This window comes from Crinia signifera, chromosome 19, assembly GCF_055691185.1.
Source record: "Crinia signifera chromosome 19, ASM5569118v1, whole genome shotgun sequence".
NCBI lineage: Eukaryota > Metazoa > Chordata > Amphibia > Anura > Myobatrachidae > Crinia > Crinia signifera.
This window is the reverse complement of record NC_139226.1, coordinates 27,297,436-27,313,230: the sequence shown is the minus strand read 5'-3', so window position 1 is coordinate 27,313,230 and position 15,795 is coordinate 27,297,436. Positions and strand designations below refer to the sequence as shown.

General features: G+C 47.2%; 1 protein-coding gene across 2 annotated transcripts; it reads right to left on the bottom strand.

The window, feature by feature from the left end:
- Positions 1-8,976: 8,976 nt before the first annotated feature.
- On the bottom strand, positions 8,977-15,284 carry ZNF574 (zinc finger protein 574). Of its 2 annotated transcripts, none has more exons than XM_083162217.1 (2): positions 15,175-15,284; positions 8,977-11,772 (listed from the first exon to the last, which is right to left on the bottom strand). In XM_083162217.1, exon 2 carries the CDS (start codon positions 11,735-11,737, stop codon positions 9,176-9,178), a length of 2,562 nt encoding a protein of 853 aa, XP_083018343.1. In that variant the 5' UTR covers positions 11,738-11,772; positions 15,175-15,284; the 3' UTR covers positions 8,977-9,175. The 2 variants fall into 2 exon arrangements, with proteins under 2 accessions (XP_083018343.1, XP_083018342.1); XM_083162216.1 differs by having other exon boundaries at positions 15,183-15,248.
- Between the last annotated feature and the right edge of the window lie 511 nt (positions 15,285-15,795).

Below are 15,795 nucleotides of genomic sequence, written 5' to 3'. Positions count from 1 at the left end.
GATATAATGGTGGTTATAAAATGAAAGTATCATTTATCAAATCGGCAATGTGATTGGGTGCAATTCAATTAAAAAGAAAAAAATAGTATTTTTTTCAAACTAAAAATCACAAAAATGTACCTTAATATTCCAAATATCTTGCATAATATAATAAATAACATAATTGTTTATGAATAATTCACAAGAACTGATATGTCCGGCGCCACACAACTCAAAGCCCGCTGCCAGCCAGTCACTTACTGCCGGCACCACTGAGGGAGGAGCTTAGACTGAGTGAAATGGCGCAGCCTTACACTCAGCTCCTGTACCTCATTGGGAGGCTGTGTAGTGGGGAAACCGGAAACAGCTGAATCATGCCGTGCTCCGATTCAGTACATCGCGTACGCAATGCAGGGGGAGAGGGTATTCAGACTCACTCGGAAAGGCACAATCACTCTCTAATGGATAAAAGCATATGCACTGCAGGTGGGGCGGATGTAACATGTGCAGAGAGAGTTAGATCTGGGTGTTTTATTGTTTCTGTGCAGGGTAAATACTGGCTGCTTTATTTTTTACACTACAATATAGATATCAGTTTGAAGTACAAACACTACCCAAATCTAAAGGAAAAAGAGGTTTGTGTCAGCGCCTGCTGTTTAAATAATTATTTACACGTTCTCTTAAAAAATGTATAAATTTAATTAGAAAAAATATATAAATATAACAAAAAACAATTCATACATATAATAAAAATAATAAACACTATATCTCGTATTGTGAATCAATTAGCAGCATAAAGAAAACTTTTCAGCAGCAAAAAAACTTTTTCCTTTTTTTTGGAGGTATAATTAGCGACAGTCCTGTATTAGGGTAAAAGAATGCTGATAATAGTATTTACCATCCCTTGGCGCAGATTGTTGTGTTGGCCAGTAATAATATCTTGTGACGCTTTGAGGTTCTGTTTTGCCTTATAATTTCAAAGGCTCAAGGGTCCTGAATCGACAGTCCTAATATCCTTCTCCTTGGAGCAATTAGGGACAATTGAAAACCCAGATTATTTTGCAGTGTCCAGGAAATAATTTTTTGAAGGTGGACGTCTCAGGGATGAAAAGATGAACCAGGTCACTTTGAAGATGACAGGATGGATCAGCAATAGATAGATCGCTCAACGCGTTTCTCCGGAACCTCCGGCTTCCTCAGGAGCAAGTGTGATTGTGGGACAGTTTGTCCTGGGTTTATATACCAGCAAAGCTAATTGATCTCACTGATTCACATGTGTTCACATTATAAACAATAAACTAATATAGCAAGAGAACCGTGTATAATATAGTAGATAAATGTAACTTGTCTTGACAGGGGACGGATATTATCATTATGTTCTAATAATTTAGAATAAACTGGATTAAAAAACCTTTTTATTTTCCAATATAGCTATAAGTAGCGCTCACGTGACCCGGAAGTGGGTCTAATTTTGGTGACTTAGACATTTAAATATTGCTTTAAATAAGCATTTCCCAGAAACATACCTGACGTAGATCAAGAGCCAAAGGACTAGGTCGGCGGAGTGTGAAGGTCCCGCGTCTCTGCCCAGCACCGATTGCCGGTATCGGTAGCTAGAGGCGCGTCCCCTCCTACCTCCCCGGCGTCTCTGGTGTTGCCCGGCAACGACAGGTCACGTGATGAAACGTGACTCTGGCGTGCCGTGCATTTCAGCGCACACCCAGACGACCCGGCGACTAACCCGGATAGTCGTCAGGCGCCGCGTGCCTGTGCAACGCGGCTTGTACCTGACGTCACCGCGCTCGACGTGCGGGTCTATCTGGGTGCTTACTGCGTCGTCATGACGACGCACCAGAGACTGGTTGCTATATTAGCATCCCTACTAAGTCATTGGATTGTGCCACGTCAGAATATGTGTTAATGGAAAGATAGATAGGACATATCAATATATATCAAGCATTAGGTATAAAATTATAGATAGGACGTATCGTTATATAGCATTCATTATTTCTGAATGCTATATAACGATACGTCCTATCTATAATTTTATACCTAATGCTTGATATATATTGATATGTCCTATCTATCTTTCCATTAACACATATTCTGACGTGGCACAATCCAATGACTTAGTAGGGATGCTAATATAGCAACCAGTCTCTGGTGCGTCGTCATGACGACGCAGTAAGCACCCAGATAGACCCGCACGTCGAGCGCGGTGACGTCAGGTACAAGCCGCGTTGCACAGGCACGCGGCGCCTGACGAATATCCGGGTTAGTCGCCGGGTCGTCTGGGTGTGCGCTGAAATGCACGGCACGCCAGAGTCACGTTTCATCACGTGACCTGTCGTTGCCGGGCAACACCAGAGACGCCGGGGAGGTAGGAGGGGACGCGCCTCTAGCTCTAGCTACCGATACCGGCAATCGGTGCTGGGCAGAGACGCGGGACCTTCACACTCCGCCGACCTAGTCCTTTGGCTCTTGATCTACGTCAGGTAGGTTTCTGGGAAATGCTTATTTAAAGCAATATTTAAATGTCTAAGTCACCAAAATTAGACCCACTTCCGGGTCACGTGAGCGCTACTTATAGCTATATTGGAAAATAAAAAGGTTTTTTAATCCAGTTTATTCTAAATTATTAGAACATAATGATAATATCCGTCCCCTGTCAAGACAAGTTACATTTATCTACTATATTATACACGGTTCTCTTGCTATATTAGTTTATTGTTTATAATGTGAACACATGTGAATCAGTGAGATCAATTAGCTTTGCTGGTATATAAACCCAGGACAAACTGTCCCACAATCACACTTGCTCCTGAGGAAGCCGGAGGTTCCGGAGAAACGCGTTGAGCGATCTATCTATTGCTGATCCATCCTGTCATCTTCAAAGTGACCTGGTTCATCTTTTCATCCCTGAGACGTCCACCTTCAAAAAATTATTTCCTGGACACTGCAAAATAATCTGGGTTTTCAATTGTCCCTAATTGCTCCAAGGAGAAGGATATTAGGACTGTCGATTCAGGACCCTTGAGCCTTTGAAATTATAAGGCAAAACAGAACCTCAAAGCGTCACAAGATATTATTACTGGCCAACACAACAATCTGCGCCAAGGGATGGTAAATACTATTATCAGCATTCTTTTACCCTAATACAGGACTGTCGCTAATTATACCTCCAAAAAAAAGGAAAAAGTTTTTTTGCTGCTGAAAAGTTTTCTTTATGCTGCTAATTGATTCACAATACGAGATATAGTGTTTATTATTTTTATTATATGTATGAATTGTTTTTTGTTATATTTATATATTTTTTCTAATTAAATTTATACATTTTTTAAGAGAACCGTGTAAATAATTATTTAAACAGCAGGCGCTGACACAAACCTCTTTTTCCTTTATATTACTATCTTTTTGGGTTTGTGACTAAACCCTGTGTCAGCTGCCTTTAATTGCGCAGCACACACCACAAATTTACTACCCAAATCTACCTCTCTCTGCACATGTTACATCTGCCCCACCTGCAGTGCATATGGTTTTGTCCATTAGAGAGTAATTGTGTAATTTTTGGACATCGTAGGTATCAGGAGCGCACATACCCATGTTAATCCAATACTAGGCACGAGGTGCTCGAGGATTTTTACCTCACAGGCCCAATTCAACTTTCCTCTAAGGCTTTGGTGGCTGCAGCTGCAAAATTTAAAGAGTCAATAAAATGAAATAGAGAGTAAGGAGTGTTATGTATGTAACATTATTGCCCCTTTAAAATCAAGTAGTCAAAACTCCAGACTCAACAGCTTTGCAGATTGTCACGTACGATTTGACACCCTTTGGTGTATAAACAATTCTATCTTCTCCAAGGGACAAATAAATGATATTTAGCGTAATAGTAGGGATAGTCCGGCAGCAGCAACCGTCCATATAAATCCGGTAGGCTTCGGCTTGTCTATTGTCATCTCAGGGAAGCGCTGCAGGCAGAGGAACGGCATTAAATCTGTCTGGGATTTGGTTTTCTTGGAAAATAATTCTCACAGCGTTTCAGCTGCGGCTAAAAAAAAAAAAAAAACACTTTTAGGTTCCATAAAGCTGGGGTTTCCCACTTCCAGCACCACGTCCCTTCCAGGTCATGGTCAGTATTTCAGTCTGTAAAACCAGCTGGGATAACTATTAACCCAGAAAAACCGAATGGTCCAAGTGGGATAAAATAAATCATGAAAACATGACCTGTTGGAGACACTTGGATAACAAAGACCTCAGATAGGGGAAATAACCGATTTTTAAAGCACAAAAAGAAATAAAAATAGATTTTGAATGCAATAAAAGGGTAAAGAGAAGAGGAAAAAAGGGTATTCCCTAAGAAGCGCCACAATGGACGCCGTTCCTTGGAAGTAGTCCTCGGTGGACTGGGCAACGGACCTCTTCTCATTAGAACAAGTGCTTTGAAGAACCAGTGCTATTATTACCAGGTACATTATACTGACAATATACAGTATATAACCCATATAAACCCATGTGATATTTCAGAGAACAGTGTGCAGTGGGAGAACAGTAACCCCATTACCAGCAGGGGCTGCTCTCAGATCTTATTGTACGGTAAAGCCTTTCAGCATCAGAGTGAATACAGGCACTGGCAGTACCATGCATCAGGCAGGCAGTAATGGATATACTTTATAATGGGAATTTGCATATACTCATCTAGGAATCGGCTAGAGTAGGTCACATGGGTTTGCAGAACAAGATGGAAGTGCGTGTGTCAGAGCACAAGTCTGCGCAGGGTAAGGGGAGGAGATGGGCGGGAGCCACCTTGGAAATGACATCTGTGTTATGTGACCTATTCACTTTACTGAGAACAGGATGGAGAAGGCAGCTAAGACACATTCCCTGCTGGGTGCAAGGCTCCTAGAAAGGTTCCCTGTACCTGCATCTTATCAGCAACTGACATTTCCAGGGGCGCACACTGCTGTGAACCGGGGGGCTTTACCTTTCACACACACACCATTCACCTGGGCCTCCAAAGAAGTGGATCAGGCTGTTCTGCACAAGGCACAGCCAGACTGCACTAGCTAAGTGGTCTGGTAATGTGACAGCTAGTAATGACTGCACCTGTGCACCAGCTAAGTGGTCTGGTAATGTGACAGCTAGTAATGACTGCACCTGTGCACCAGATAAGTGGTCTGGTAATGTGAGTGATAACTGCACCTGTGCACCAGCTAAGTGGTCTGGTAATGTGACAGCTAGTAATGACTGCACCTGTGCACCAGCTAAGTGGTCTGGTAATGTGACAGCTAGTAATGACTGCACCTGTGCACCAGATAAGTGGTCTGGTAATGTGAGTGATAACTGCACCTGTGCACCAGCTAAGTGGTCTGGTAATGTGACAGCTAGTAATGACTGCACCTGTGCACTCGCTAAGTGGTCTGGTAATGTGACAGCTAGAGCACAGGTGTAGTCATTACTAGCTAAGTGGTCTGGGAAACATGAGTCAGTAATGACTGCACCTGTACACTAGCTAAGTGGTCTGGTAATGTGACAGCTAGTAATGACTGCACCTGTGCACCAGCTAAGAGGTCTGGTAATGTGACAGGAATGAGTGCACCTGTGCTCCAGCTAAGTGGTCTGGTAATGTGACAGCTAGTAATGACTGCACCTGTGCACCAGCTAAGTGGTCTGGTAATGTGACAGTAATGAGTGCACCTGTGCACTCGCTAAGTGGTCTGGTAATGTGACAGTAATGAGTACACCTGTGCACTCGCTAAGTGGTCTGGTAATGTGACAGGAATGAGTGCACCTGTGCACTCGCTAAGTGGTCTGGTAATGTGACGGCTAGTAATGACTGCACCTGTGCACCAGCTAAGTGGTCTGGGAAACATGACCGTAATGACTGCACCTGACCTGTTTAGAAACAAGTGCTGGCCAAACCAGTCACTGAGATGTACTTAGCTTATAGTCTCTCTGTGTGACTAGTTGTGAAGTCAAAAATCCCACCCAGCTCCCGCTGTACATGTCAGCGCAAGAAAGTTACAGAAGGCAATATGTGATTGGTTGACTAGAAATAAATGACCACAGAAGCAACCTATCAGTTACATGCGCACAGAACATGGCAGTCAGAACAGCGCAGTGGCAGCGACAGGTGAAAGATGTAAGCTAATGAATGGATGCTGCTGAAGCGGTTAGTGTTAGGAGGCACCAGATGAAGCCAATATTATATCAGCAGAGTGCCCAGTCAGCCCAGCACACAGTAGTTATGCGTTGAGCTGCTTTCCGGTTGCTAGAACAGCGAATGTGCTGCTAATTAAGTGGTTTGGGTGCCATCAAGTGAATTATTTTCCTCTGGGACTAAGGCATTAAAATGCTTCAGAGGTAAAAAGGCCACAGACCGAGGTTGGAGCACATCCAGAGGAAGCAGGACGAGAGCCACACGTCTGCCTTCCAGAAACATTGCAATTCGCTTCTCTCACACAGCAAATGGTGGCAACATTCCAACACAGTCAGTCAGAGGTCTGCAGAGCATTCTGGGAAATCCCAGTGCCCAGAACCAAACTAATCTCAGTAACAGCCCTTGGCTCAGCCATGGCTGGAAGCCTAACCTAGTAGTTTTTCAGGTGCTGTGCAGAGAATAGAATGACATAAGGGTTGGAAGAGGTTTTTGAAACCCATATTGAAAGTTGGTGGCATTAACCAGTATCCACACTGTGGAGAGTATAAGGCTGGGCACACATTAGAAGACACCACAAACGATGCAATGAGGTCAAGTATAGCTGTCCTTGACCTTACAGGGGGCACAGCCGGAAATAACAGCACACACCTATTCAATGATGGCCAAAAACAGCCACAGATCCATCAAATTTAGTGTCCATTTTCGACAATGCAGATTGAGCTTTTTTTTTTTTTTCGAACCTGCATTGTCAAAAGGGGGCCCCTAAGTCGTTCAATCTGCAGCTGTTTTCACCTTTCCAACTATCGGAACATTTCCAACAGTTGGATCCGACCATCGGAAAATTCACGACAGTCAGATGTTGATGAACTACACATCCCAGGATGCTTTGCATTAGTTTTGCTATGTGGCCATGCTGAAACTGATGCAAGGCATGCTGGGATGTGTAGTTCATCAACATCTGGAGGGCCGCAATTGCCCAGCCCTGCATTAGACAATATGGGCTGTATTCAATGTGGAAAACAAGCGATCCTCGCCGTTTAACCCCCACACCGGCCGCTCACCCTATTCTACGTTCCAGGAGAATCCTCGCTGTTCTGATTCCCCCAAACGGCGAGGCTTGCAGCTAATGCAGGGAGCCCGCTGCATTTAGCCGCAAGCCTTGCTGTTTTAGCGGCCGCACACGCCTTTCCCCTTCCATACAAACACCTAGAGAGGGGGAAACGGCGAGTACAGACGGTCAGTTGAATACTGACCGTGTGAGATGTGACAGCAAAAATCATTGAATATACCACTATGTATGAAAACAGTCAACGATGGGAAAAGGTCATTAATTCGACAGGTCATTAGGTCATGGGGTTTTTCACAGTTTTTTACCTGAATGTCAACACAGTGGACATGGACAGTCTAAAATGCACAGCATCGCTCGCTATGCGTCGGGCACGGTGCCTCGCTATCCTTGGCACACTATTTTATTCTCCCACCACGCCCTAGTGGATGGTAGGGCATGAAATACCCTGTCGGCACACGTTGGCTGAGAAAACAGTGAAAAACTCCATGTCGACCTTTTGACTGTCGACCTAGACAATGTTGAACTAATGACCAGCCAAACTAGAACCATGTCGACCTAGACCCATGTTGACCTAATGGTGTCGACCTAATGACTGTAGGCCATAATGCTGTAGACCAAATTACCGCATCCCGAGCAAAATATCCACATGAGCTGTAACTTAAGGGGTGTACACATGGGCTGTTGCTGGGAGATTTTAAATGAAGCGATTTTACTTAGCCAAAATCACCCAGTCGCTGCCGGAGATAAGCCGGAGGCCATCCCGAGCAGCAGCAGCCTGCGTGTGCAGCGGAACAGACACTGCTGCCTCCAGTAAGAATATTCTCGCCTGCAGCTTCCTATTGGCCTGGCTATCATCCGCTGTGGACACACGTGACTATTCAGGGACACATGCGAAGCGATTTTGACGATGTAGTCAAAATTGCCTAGATAAATCACCCCATGTGTACACTGCTTTATACCAATCAAATGTCACTTTGGAAACGGTGCTGGGTACCATCTAGTAGTAGTGGATGTCTGCGCCATTTTATACAATAAGCCCCATTGCCTGTAAAGGTCCCGGAGTAGGCGCAGCCTACCCGAAACATCCTTTGTAATGTAGACCCAGCCTCAGGTTGCATCACCTAGGGTAGTGTGCTCCGACTATTGATGAACACCCTGTTCTGTGGGAGCCTGTTTCTATGGAAATGGGTGTGCGTGACCTGTGGGAATGGAGCCCAAGACAATCTGTCTGGGCACCAGAGGTTGTCTCCGCTGGCGCAGAATGTATGCATAGCTAGCGCCCACAAGCAGCTGTAAACAGCGAGGGCTCTGCCACAGTTTAATGACACCCACCTGCAGCATCAACCGACGCTAGTTTTAGGACAGAGATAAACCAAATGATATTTAAAATCACGGGGGCGGGCGGTGATGTTATCTAGAGGAGCGGAAATGTTGGAGGTAACCGCCGACTGCATCGTGACTCATACAGAGTTCCCCCTAGGCACTGCAGAAGCCTGGCATATAGTCCTTTGATGGGTAAACTCCTTGAGGACCTCCGTGTTCGCAGCTGTGCTGTAGCGATCAGATTTGTGAACCAAACTGATCTGAGTCACGGCAGCAAAGTGCGTATCGCAAGCTGCAGGTCCTCCGAAGACCTGGGGCAACAAACTCCCTATAAAAAATGGTTCAGACCCTACAGGAATATACCCACTGGGAGGACAGAACATTGACACATCACTCCGACATACTGCAGCACAGAAACACAACCAAAGGAATGTTACAGTACACTGGCAAAGGTTAATAACTAGAGGGTTTAATTAAAATATGCATTTTAAACAACAAACTGGAAGGACATAACTGAAGCAGATTTTGACAGCAAAGCCCTGCCGGTGCCAGCAGAGCGAACCCCATGCCTGCGAATGAAAAAACCTTGCCCTACAGCTCTGGCAGATAACATGCTGCCCTTTAATTCCCTGACAAGTACATGTGTCTCACAAGGTGCTGATCTGGATATTACCCAAATGAATATTCTCCACCTGCAAAGTCTCAAACTGAATGTCCTGCACGCTGATTGCGCTGCCCTCGGGGAAGATTTCAACAGTCTCAATAATAGGAATGGTTTCTACAGTCTCTAGTATAGCGACGGTGCTGGAGAGGTCGGCGGAATGGGGCTCGCTGGCTGGTGGTGGAACCACTTGCTCGCGATGCAACTTTCGATGCTTCCACAGGTTGGAAAAGGAACGGTATGCGCGGCCGCAGTCCGGGCAGGTGTGTGGCCGCTCGCCAGTGTGGATGCGCTTGTGCTCGGAGAGGCGGACCGCTATGGTAAAGGCTTTCCCGCACACGTCGCACTTAAAGGGTTTCTCGCCTGTGTGTAGGCGCATGTGGTCTTTGAGGTGCGTGGATTGGCGGAAGGCTTTGCCGCAATTGGGGCATGGGTAGGGCCGTTCTCCGGTATGAATTCTGCGGTGGACCTGCAAGGATGTTTCTGTACTGAAAGTTTTATGGCAATCGAGACATTCTAAGTTTTTAGTACCTACTTTTTGCTTGTTCCTGGGAACAGGCGGTTCTTTACTTTTGCCTGCACATCCGTCATCGTTTTTGGTGCCGGCGTGCTGAGCAGCCACGTGTGCATTGAGCCGAGCGTCGGAATTCATTTTCTTACCGCACACGGGGCACTCGAGCTTCTCTCCTGTCCCGCTGCCTGCTCGGTTACACCGATGGTCCTTTAACCTCTGAGGACTGGGGAAGTTTGTGCCGCACTCTATACACCGGAAAGGCACCTCTCCACGGTGCCCGAGTTGATGTACTTCCAACAGTCTCTTGAGCAAGAATGAAAGGCCGCAGTCTTGGCACTTGTAGGGGTACTCTCCGGTGTGGTGATACTGATGCATAAGGAGGCGATAGGGGCGGTGAAAGTTTACGCCACACTCCGTGCACTTATATGGATGCGCCTGACTATGCACGAAAAGATGCTGCTGGAGAGTAGACGACTGGCTGAAAGCTTTGCCGCAAAGCTGACACTTATGCGGCTTTTCTCCTGTGTGGGTGAGCTTGTGCCGCAGAAGATTGGCTTGAGAATTAAAGGACTTGCTGCACTCTGTGCAGGAGTAGGGTCGCTCCCCGGTGTGGGTCAGCATGTGGTTCCGTAGGTGCGAACGCTTCTTGAAGGGCTTACTGCACGTCGGGCACTTGTGCCTCCGTTCAAGTGCATGCACGAAGCGATGGTGACGTAACAACTGAGGAAGCACAGCAAAGGCTTTGCCGCAGGGAAAACACATGAATCCTCCCGCGGGGCTAGGGACAGTGTAGGAACTGATTTTCTTCTCTTCCACCGGAGCAGGTTCGCGCGGTTTGTTACTGTGCTGACGGCGGTGATAAAGAAATTTAGTCATATTAATGAACGTCTGTCCACATTCGCAGGAAAACAGAGGGTTGGGGAGGTGGGTCCGGCGATGATTCAGTAGGACCGCCTCACTAGCAAAACCCAGGCCACAATCCATGCAAAGGTAATGAGACTCTCCCCGATGTGATCGAAGGTGTTCGCCCACCTCCGGGTGGGTAGGGAAGACTTTGCTGCATAGAGGACAACTGTAAGGACCAGTTTGATGAGAAAACTGATGGAGCTCGAGTTCCCCAGTGGTTTTAAAGGTCACTCCACATGGTGCGCAGGAAAGTACATCATTGGCTGTCGCTTTGGCTTGCTCGTCTTCAGAAGGAACAGAGACGTTACCACTTACTTGCTCGCAGTTTTCTGGGTTGGGAACCTCTTCCTGAATCTGTTCACTTTGAACGTCTTGAGAGGCCTCAGCAGGCTGGTGGCCGGTTTCGCCAATACTTTCCTGCCCTTGGAAATGCGTGGCTTGGTGCTCCAGGAACTCGCCAGGGGTTTGGAAGAGCTGAGTGCACTCGGAGCACTTGTAAAACAACACTTCCACCGCACAATCCTCCGTCACCTCTTCATTTTTTTTGTATGAATGTTCCAAGTCCACCAGCACCTGGGTGTGTGAGACGGCAGTGGATGAGGTGGTGGGTACGTGGAAGTGTTGTGGTCCGGCCACTAGGTGGACCTCGCCTGGAGCAGAAGGGTTGCACATGAGCTGCAGTGTATCCTCCATAACATGGTCTTCTGTTTGCAGCACCACCTTGGACTGAGGCACATTCTGGGCTTCCATGTGAGTGTACCGGTGAGCCATCCACACATCCTGGCTGTTGAACAAGGCTTTGCAATCTGGGCATTCATAGTGAATCTCGCTCCTAGATGGCCGCTTGACTTTGGGGCTCTCGGGATTGGGTGGGTTCAGTAGCCGGAGATGAAGTTCCTGGTGGGCGAGCAAGTCACTGGGTGTCATCAACAGTTGCCCACATTCCAGGCATTGATACTGGCTTTCCTGAGATCCAAGTCCCAGAACCTGGTACTGGGGCACCTCTGAGGCTGCCGTGTGGCTTTGTTGGTGCAGAACGGCATCTGCCAAGTTGGGATATTCCTCGCCACATTCTGAGCACACGTAACGGTGCTCGATGTACAGGACGGTCTCTTCCGACTCTGTCATTGCAGCATCTCTGTTCTTCCAGCCCTGGAAATAAACTGCGAAAAGAAAAGGAAAACAGTCAGCCACTCCCATTATACACACATAGAAATATACAATATTAGTGTGTGGTCTGTTAGGGTTCATTCTAGCACCCTGCATCTTTCAAAACCCATGTAGTTCCTATTCCATGCTCTGCTGTGGTGCAGCTAGTACATTCTTGTGTGTATTTTAGCACTGAAATATAGACCAGACTGTGCTTTAACCACCAAAACAGAGAGAAACCCCAGGCAGGTGATCGAATGAATACTGATGTGTAATTTATACCCCTTTTACACAAGAGGCTTGACCCGGGTTATTGCCGCTCCAGTCCGGGCCAGGCCTTGGTGTATATGGACGGGAAAAAAAAATAATGTGGGTCCTGTTACCCAACAATCTATCACAGGAAATGCTCATGGTCGGACATGGGGCTTATCCGGGGTTAGGGGCTATGTAAATGGTACTTACTCTGGTTATTTGACCCGGAGAACGTTGCGAGAAGCTGATTGGCGCTTCTGTGGCTCTGGCAGATGATGTCATCTGCCGGAGACCCGCACAGTGCACATGGAGCAGAACAGCAGTGATATCAGGCTGTTTGTAGCCTGTACCCTACACTACATCAACAACCCGTGCTGCAAGCACTCTCCACAGTGTGTTTACAGCTTCATCTGCAGCAACACACGCTGGCTGTCATGCAGTGTGTCCCACAGCATCACTCTCAGCCTGACTGTTTGGCAGACCCCAAACCTGACCTTTTCAGCATAATAAAGCAAAAAAAAAAAAACTTGAAGAGTTTCCGGTTCCCTTTCTTGTGACCTCACCATAAACAGCCCAAAAATGCAATTTTAATGACAGCAGCAAGGAAAGGCAGGGCTGATATTTTTCCAGTGTAAAAGGGCATTACCAGGGAATAACCCAGATTGAAGTGCAGTGTAAACAGGGTCTGAGGCAGGGCATGCCCTGGCAAATTCCTGTGTCCTACCCAGGATTCTGGTGTAAAGGTGATATTAGGTAGAATTACACTTTGTCTTTCATCTCAGTGCTACTAGGTACAAGGATGGGTGGGTATATGTATGTGCCCTACTGACATTCACCAGCTCTATTATAGCACTTTTACACCAAAACTGCCGGGTCACACCCGGGTTTTTGGACCCGGATGCAGCCCGGCAGTTGTTCCCTTTTACACCTTTTTGCATAGTACTGCAGACAGCAGCGGAGGTAGTACACAGCCCCTTTACAACCTCCTGACTGACCTCAGGGCGCTGCGGTCCGTAGGTTGGGGCTACCTGATTGGAGGAAATGGGTCCCTGGGTCAGATGACCCGGGTTACCCATTTACAGGGCCCCTGACTCCGGGGAAGCCCCGTGTCCGACCCTGAACATTTGCCAGGTCGGACACAGTTATTTTTTTTTTTAGCCCTTTTACACCAAGCCCCAGCCCGAACTGGAGCGGCAATAATCCGGGTCGTGGCTCTGGTGTAAAGGGGGTATCAGTATTTCTGTAAGGAAAGCTGCTGTTGTCTTGCCTCATCACTTGAGAGGGGGCGCTACATTTTCAAATGACTTTCCCCCTCAAGTTTATTGAATTCAGGATCAGGGAACATTTTTATTAGAAAAGAAAAGAATGTCACTGGGGTGGTGCACTTCAGGGAAGGGGAGTATTCTAAAAAATAACTTTTAATTGGAGTAACTAAAAGAATTGCGAAGTATAGACTAAAATACACACATATAAGACACGGACAGTGTGATTAAAAAAGGACACTAGGTCCTCACGCAGTGTTCCCCACTGTCCGACCGTCCCCCTATAAATTAATATAGCAAGTTCAGTGGTGCGCGTCACCGTCTGTACAATGTTTTAATAAACCCTGTAATGTCACTTGTCCTACAATATAAATACGTTAGGGAGCCAATATCATGTCCCGTAGGTATAAGTGATAGTTCAGGCTGTGTAATAGGGGGGTGAGGCAGGTGCTTGACGTGCATATGACAAGGGATACAGCTCCGATATCCGATACAGCATATGACATGCCTCACAGCATAGGCTCGGAGCTGTATCCCTTGTCATATGCACGTCAAGCACCTGCCTCACCCCCCTATTACACAGCCTGAACTATCACTTATACCTACGGGACATGATATTGGCTCCCTAACGTATTTATATTGTAGGACAAGTGACATTACAGGGTTTATTAAAACATGGAAAATGTACACTGTTGGGGGTCCTTGAGGACAGAGGTTGAGAACCACTGACCTACAGGAAGCACACAATTACTTTTAGGGGTCACATCAATAAAGAGGGCTCTTACACTGAGTGTATGTGGAGGGTGGCAAATGAGAAGAGACGGTGGGGCACGCAAATCACATACCTCCCAACATGACCCTCTCCAGGAGGGACACAATGCTCTGTTCCTGAACTTCCCTCTTAATATACAATTACCATCACCTGTTTTGAGCAGATTCATTGCCAACAAATGTGTTTCACCACACGGGAGAGTAATCATTACTTAAGAGGGAAGTCCAGGAACAGATCATGGTGTCCCACCTGGAGAGGGACATGCTGGGAGGTATGCAAATGAGAGGAGAGGGGCACCCGCAAATGAGAGGAGATGGTGGGTGCGTAAATTAGAGAGGGGAGGCAGCACAGACTGTGTAATGGTTAGCATTACTGCCTCACAGCACTGAGGTCATGGGTTCGATTCCCACCATGGCCCTAACTGTGCAGCGTTTGTATATCATAGCCGTGCTTGCGTGGGTTTCCTCAGGGTACTCCAGTTTCCTCCCACAATCCAAAAATATACTGGTAGGTTATTTGGTTCACAACAAATTAACCCTAGAATATATGTGTGTGCGTGTACATGTGGTAGGGATTATAAATAGTAAGCTCCACTGGGGCAGGGACTGAAGTGAGTGTTCAAATATTATCTGCGGAATATGTGTGCGCTATATAAGAAACTGTTAATAAATAATTGAGATGGTGAGAACACACACAGCTGTGATGTACGTAGCTGCCAGGACAGCTCCCTGTAGTAGGCCTGCCCTGTACTGTACCGCAGGTCAGTGGGTGTCGGAGGCTCCGGGTCACCTGCTCCCGGTACATGGCAGCTCCCACACCCCGAGACACGTGTCTCTACGTCTGTCACAGGCCTCCCTGGGAGCCCCTCTGCCTGCACCCTCCCGGGCACCCGGGAGAAGCCTATACAGCACATTACACACCACATGTGACCTCTCCACGGTATGCTGGGACTTGTTGTACCACAGCAACAGGCCAGCTACCCATTGCCTCGATAGCTAGCTGACAAGGAGCGTGGCAATCCGCGCCCAAAGCCCAATGTGTCTGTATATGACGGTGCTGTGCAGAGCAGCGACTATATTGGGGCACCACGGGTCACAGACACCCCCACTCCCCACACACCCCAATCTCACCTACACACCGTCCGCCTTCACCGCGCTCAGCACCTGCAAACACCACGGCCGCTGACTGGCTAACGGGATGACAAGGTCGTCCAATCACGAGGGAGGATGTAGAGCGACCGTTTTGAAGACGTACCGAGCACATGATGCAGGCGCTGGATCCGCCATCTTAAGTGTGGGCAAAGCTGTGGGCAAAATCTTCGCGAAACCATCTTCATTGTATATAAAAATGACGTTGTGCATAGACTGAGTGCATTAGTATGAGCAGCAGGAATGAGCATATGCAACTGTGACCCTCCTTCCTCATGATACTATGTCTGCCCACCTCTTACCTAATGCTTACCTAGTTGCTTGCTTCTGAGGAAGAGCGGGTGTGGTTACAGTAACATACAGAAGTGACCTCGGGCCGGGTAGCCACAATAGTAACATGGCTGTGTTGGTTGCCCCCAGGTGTGTGCTTGCCAATGTTTCTGGTGTAGTGCGACATATATGCATGCATCGCCCATGCTCCTCGGGGGCGGCGCCATCCCTTTCTATGCTCCCCACTGGCTGCTGTATGGCATGATGGTAGCACCCGTTTACCACTGCTCTACTGTGCCTACTTCCAGTGTCGGGGCAGTCTGGCCAGGTGGG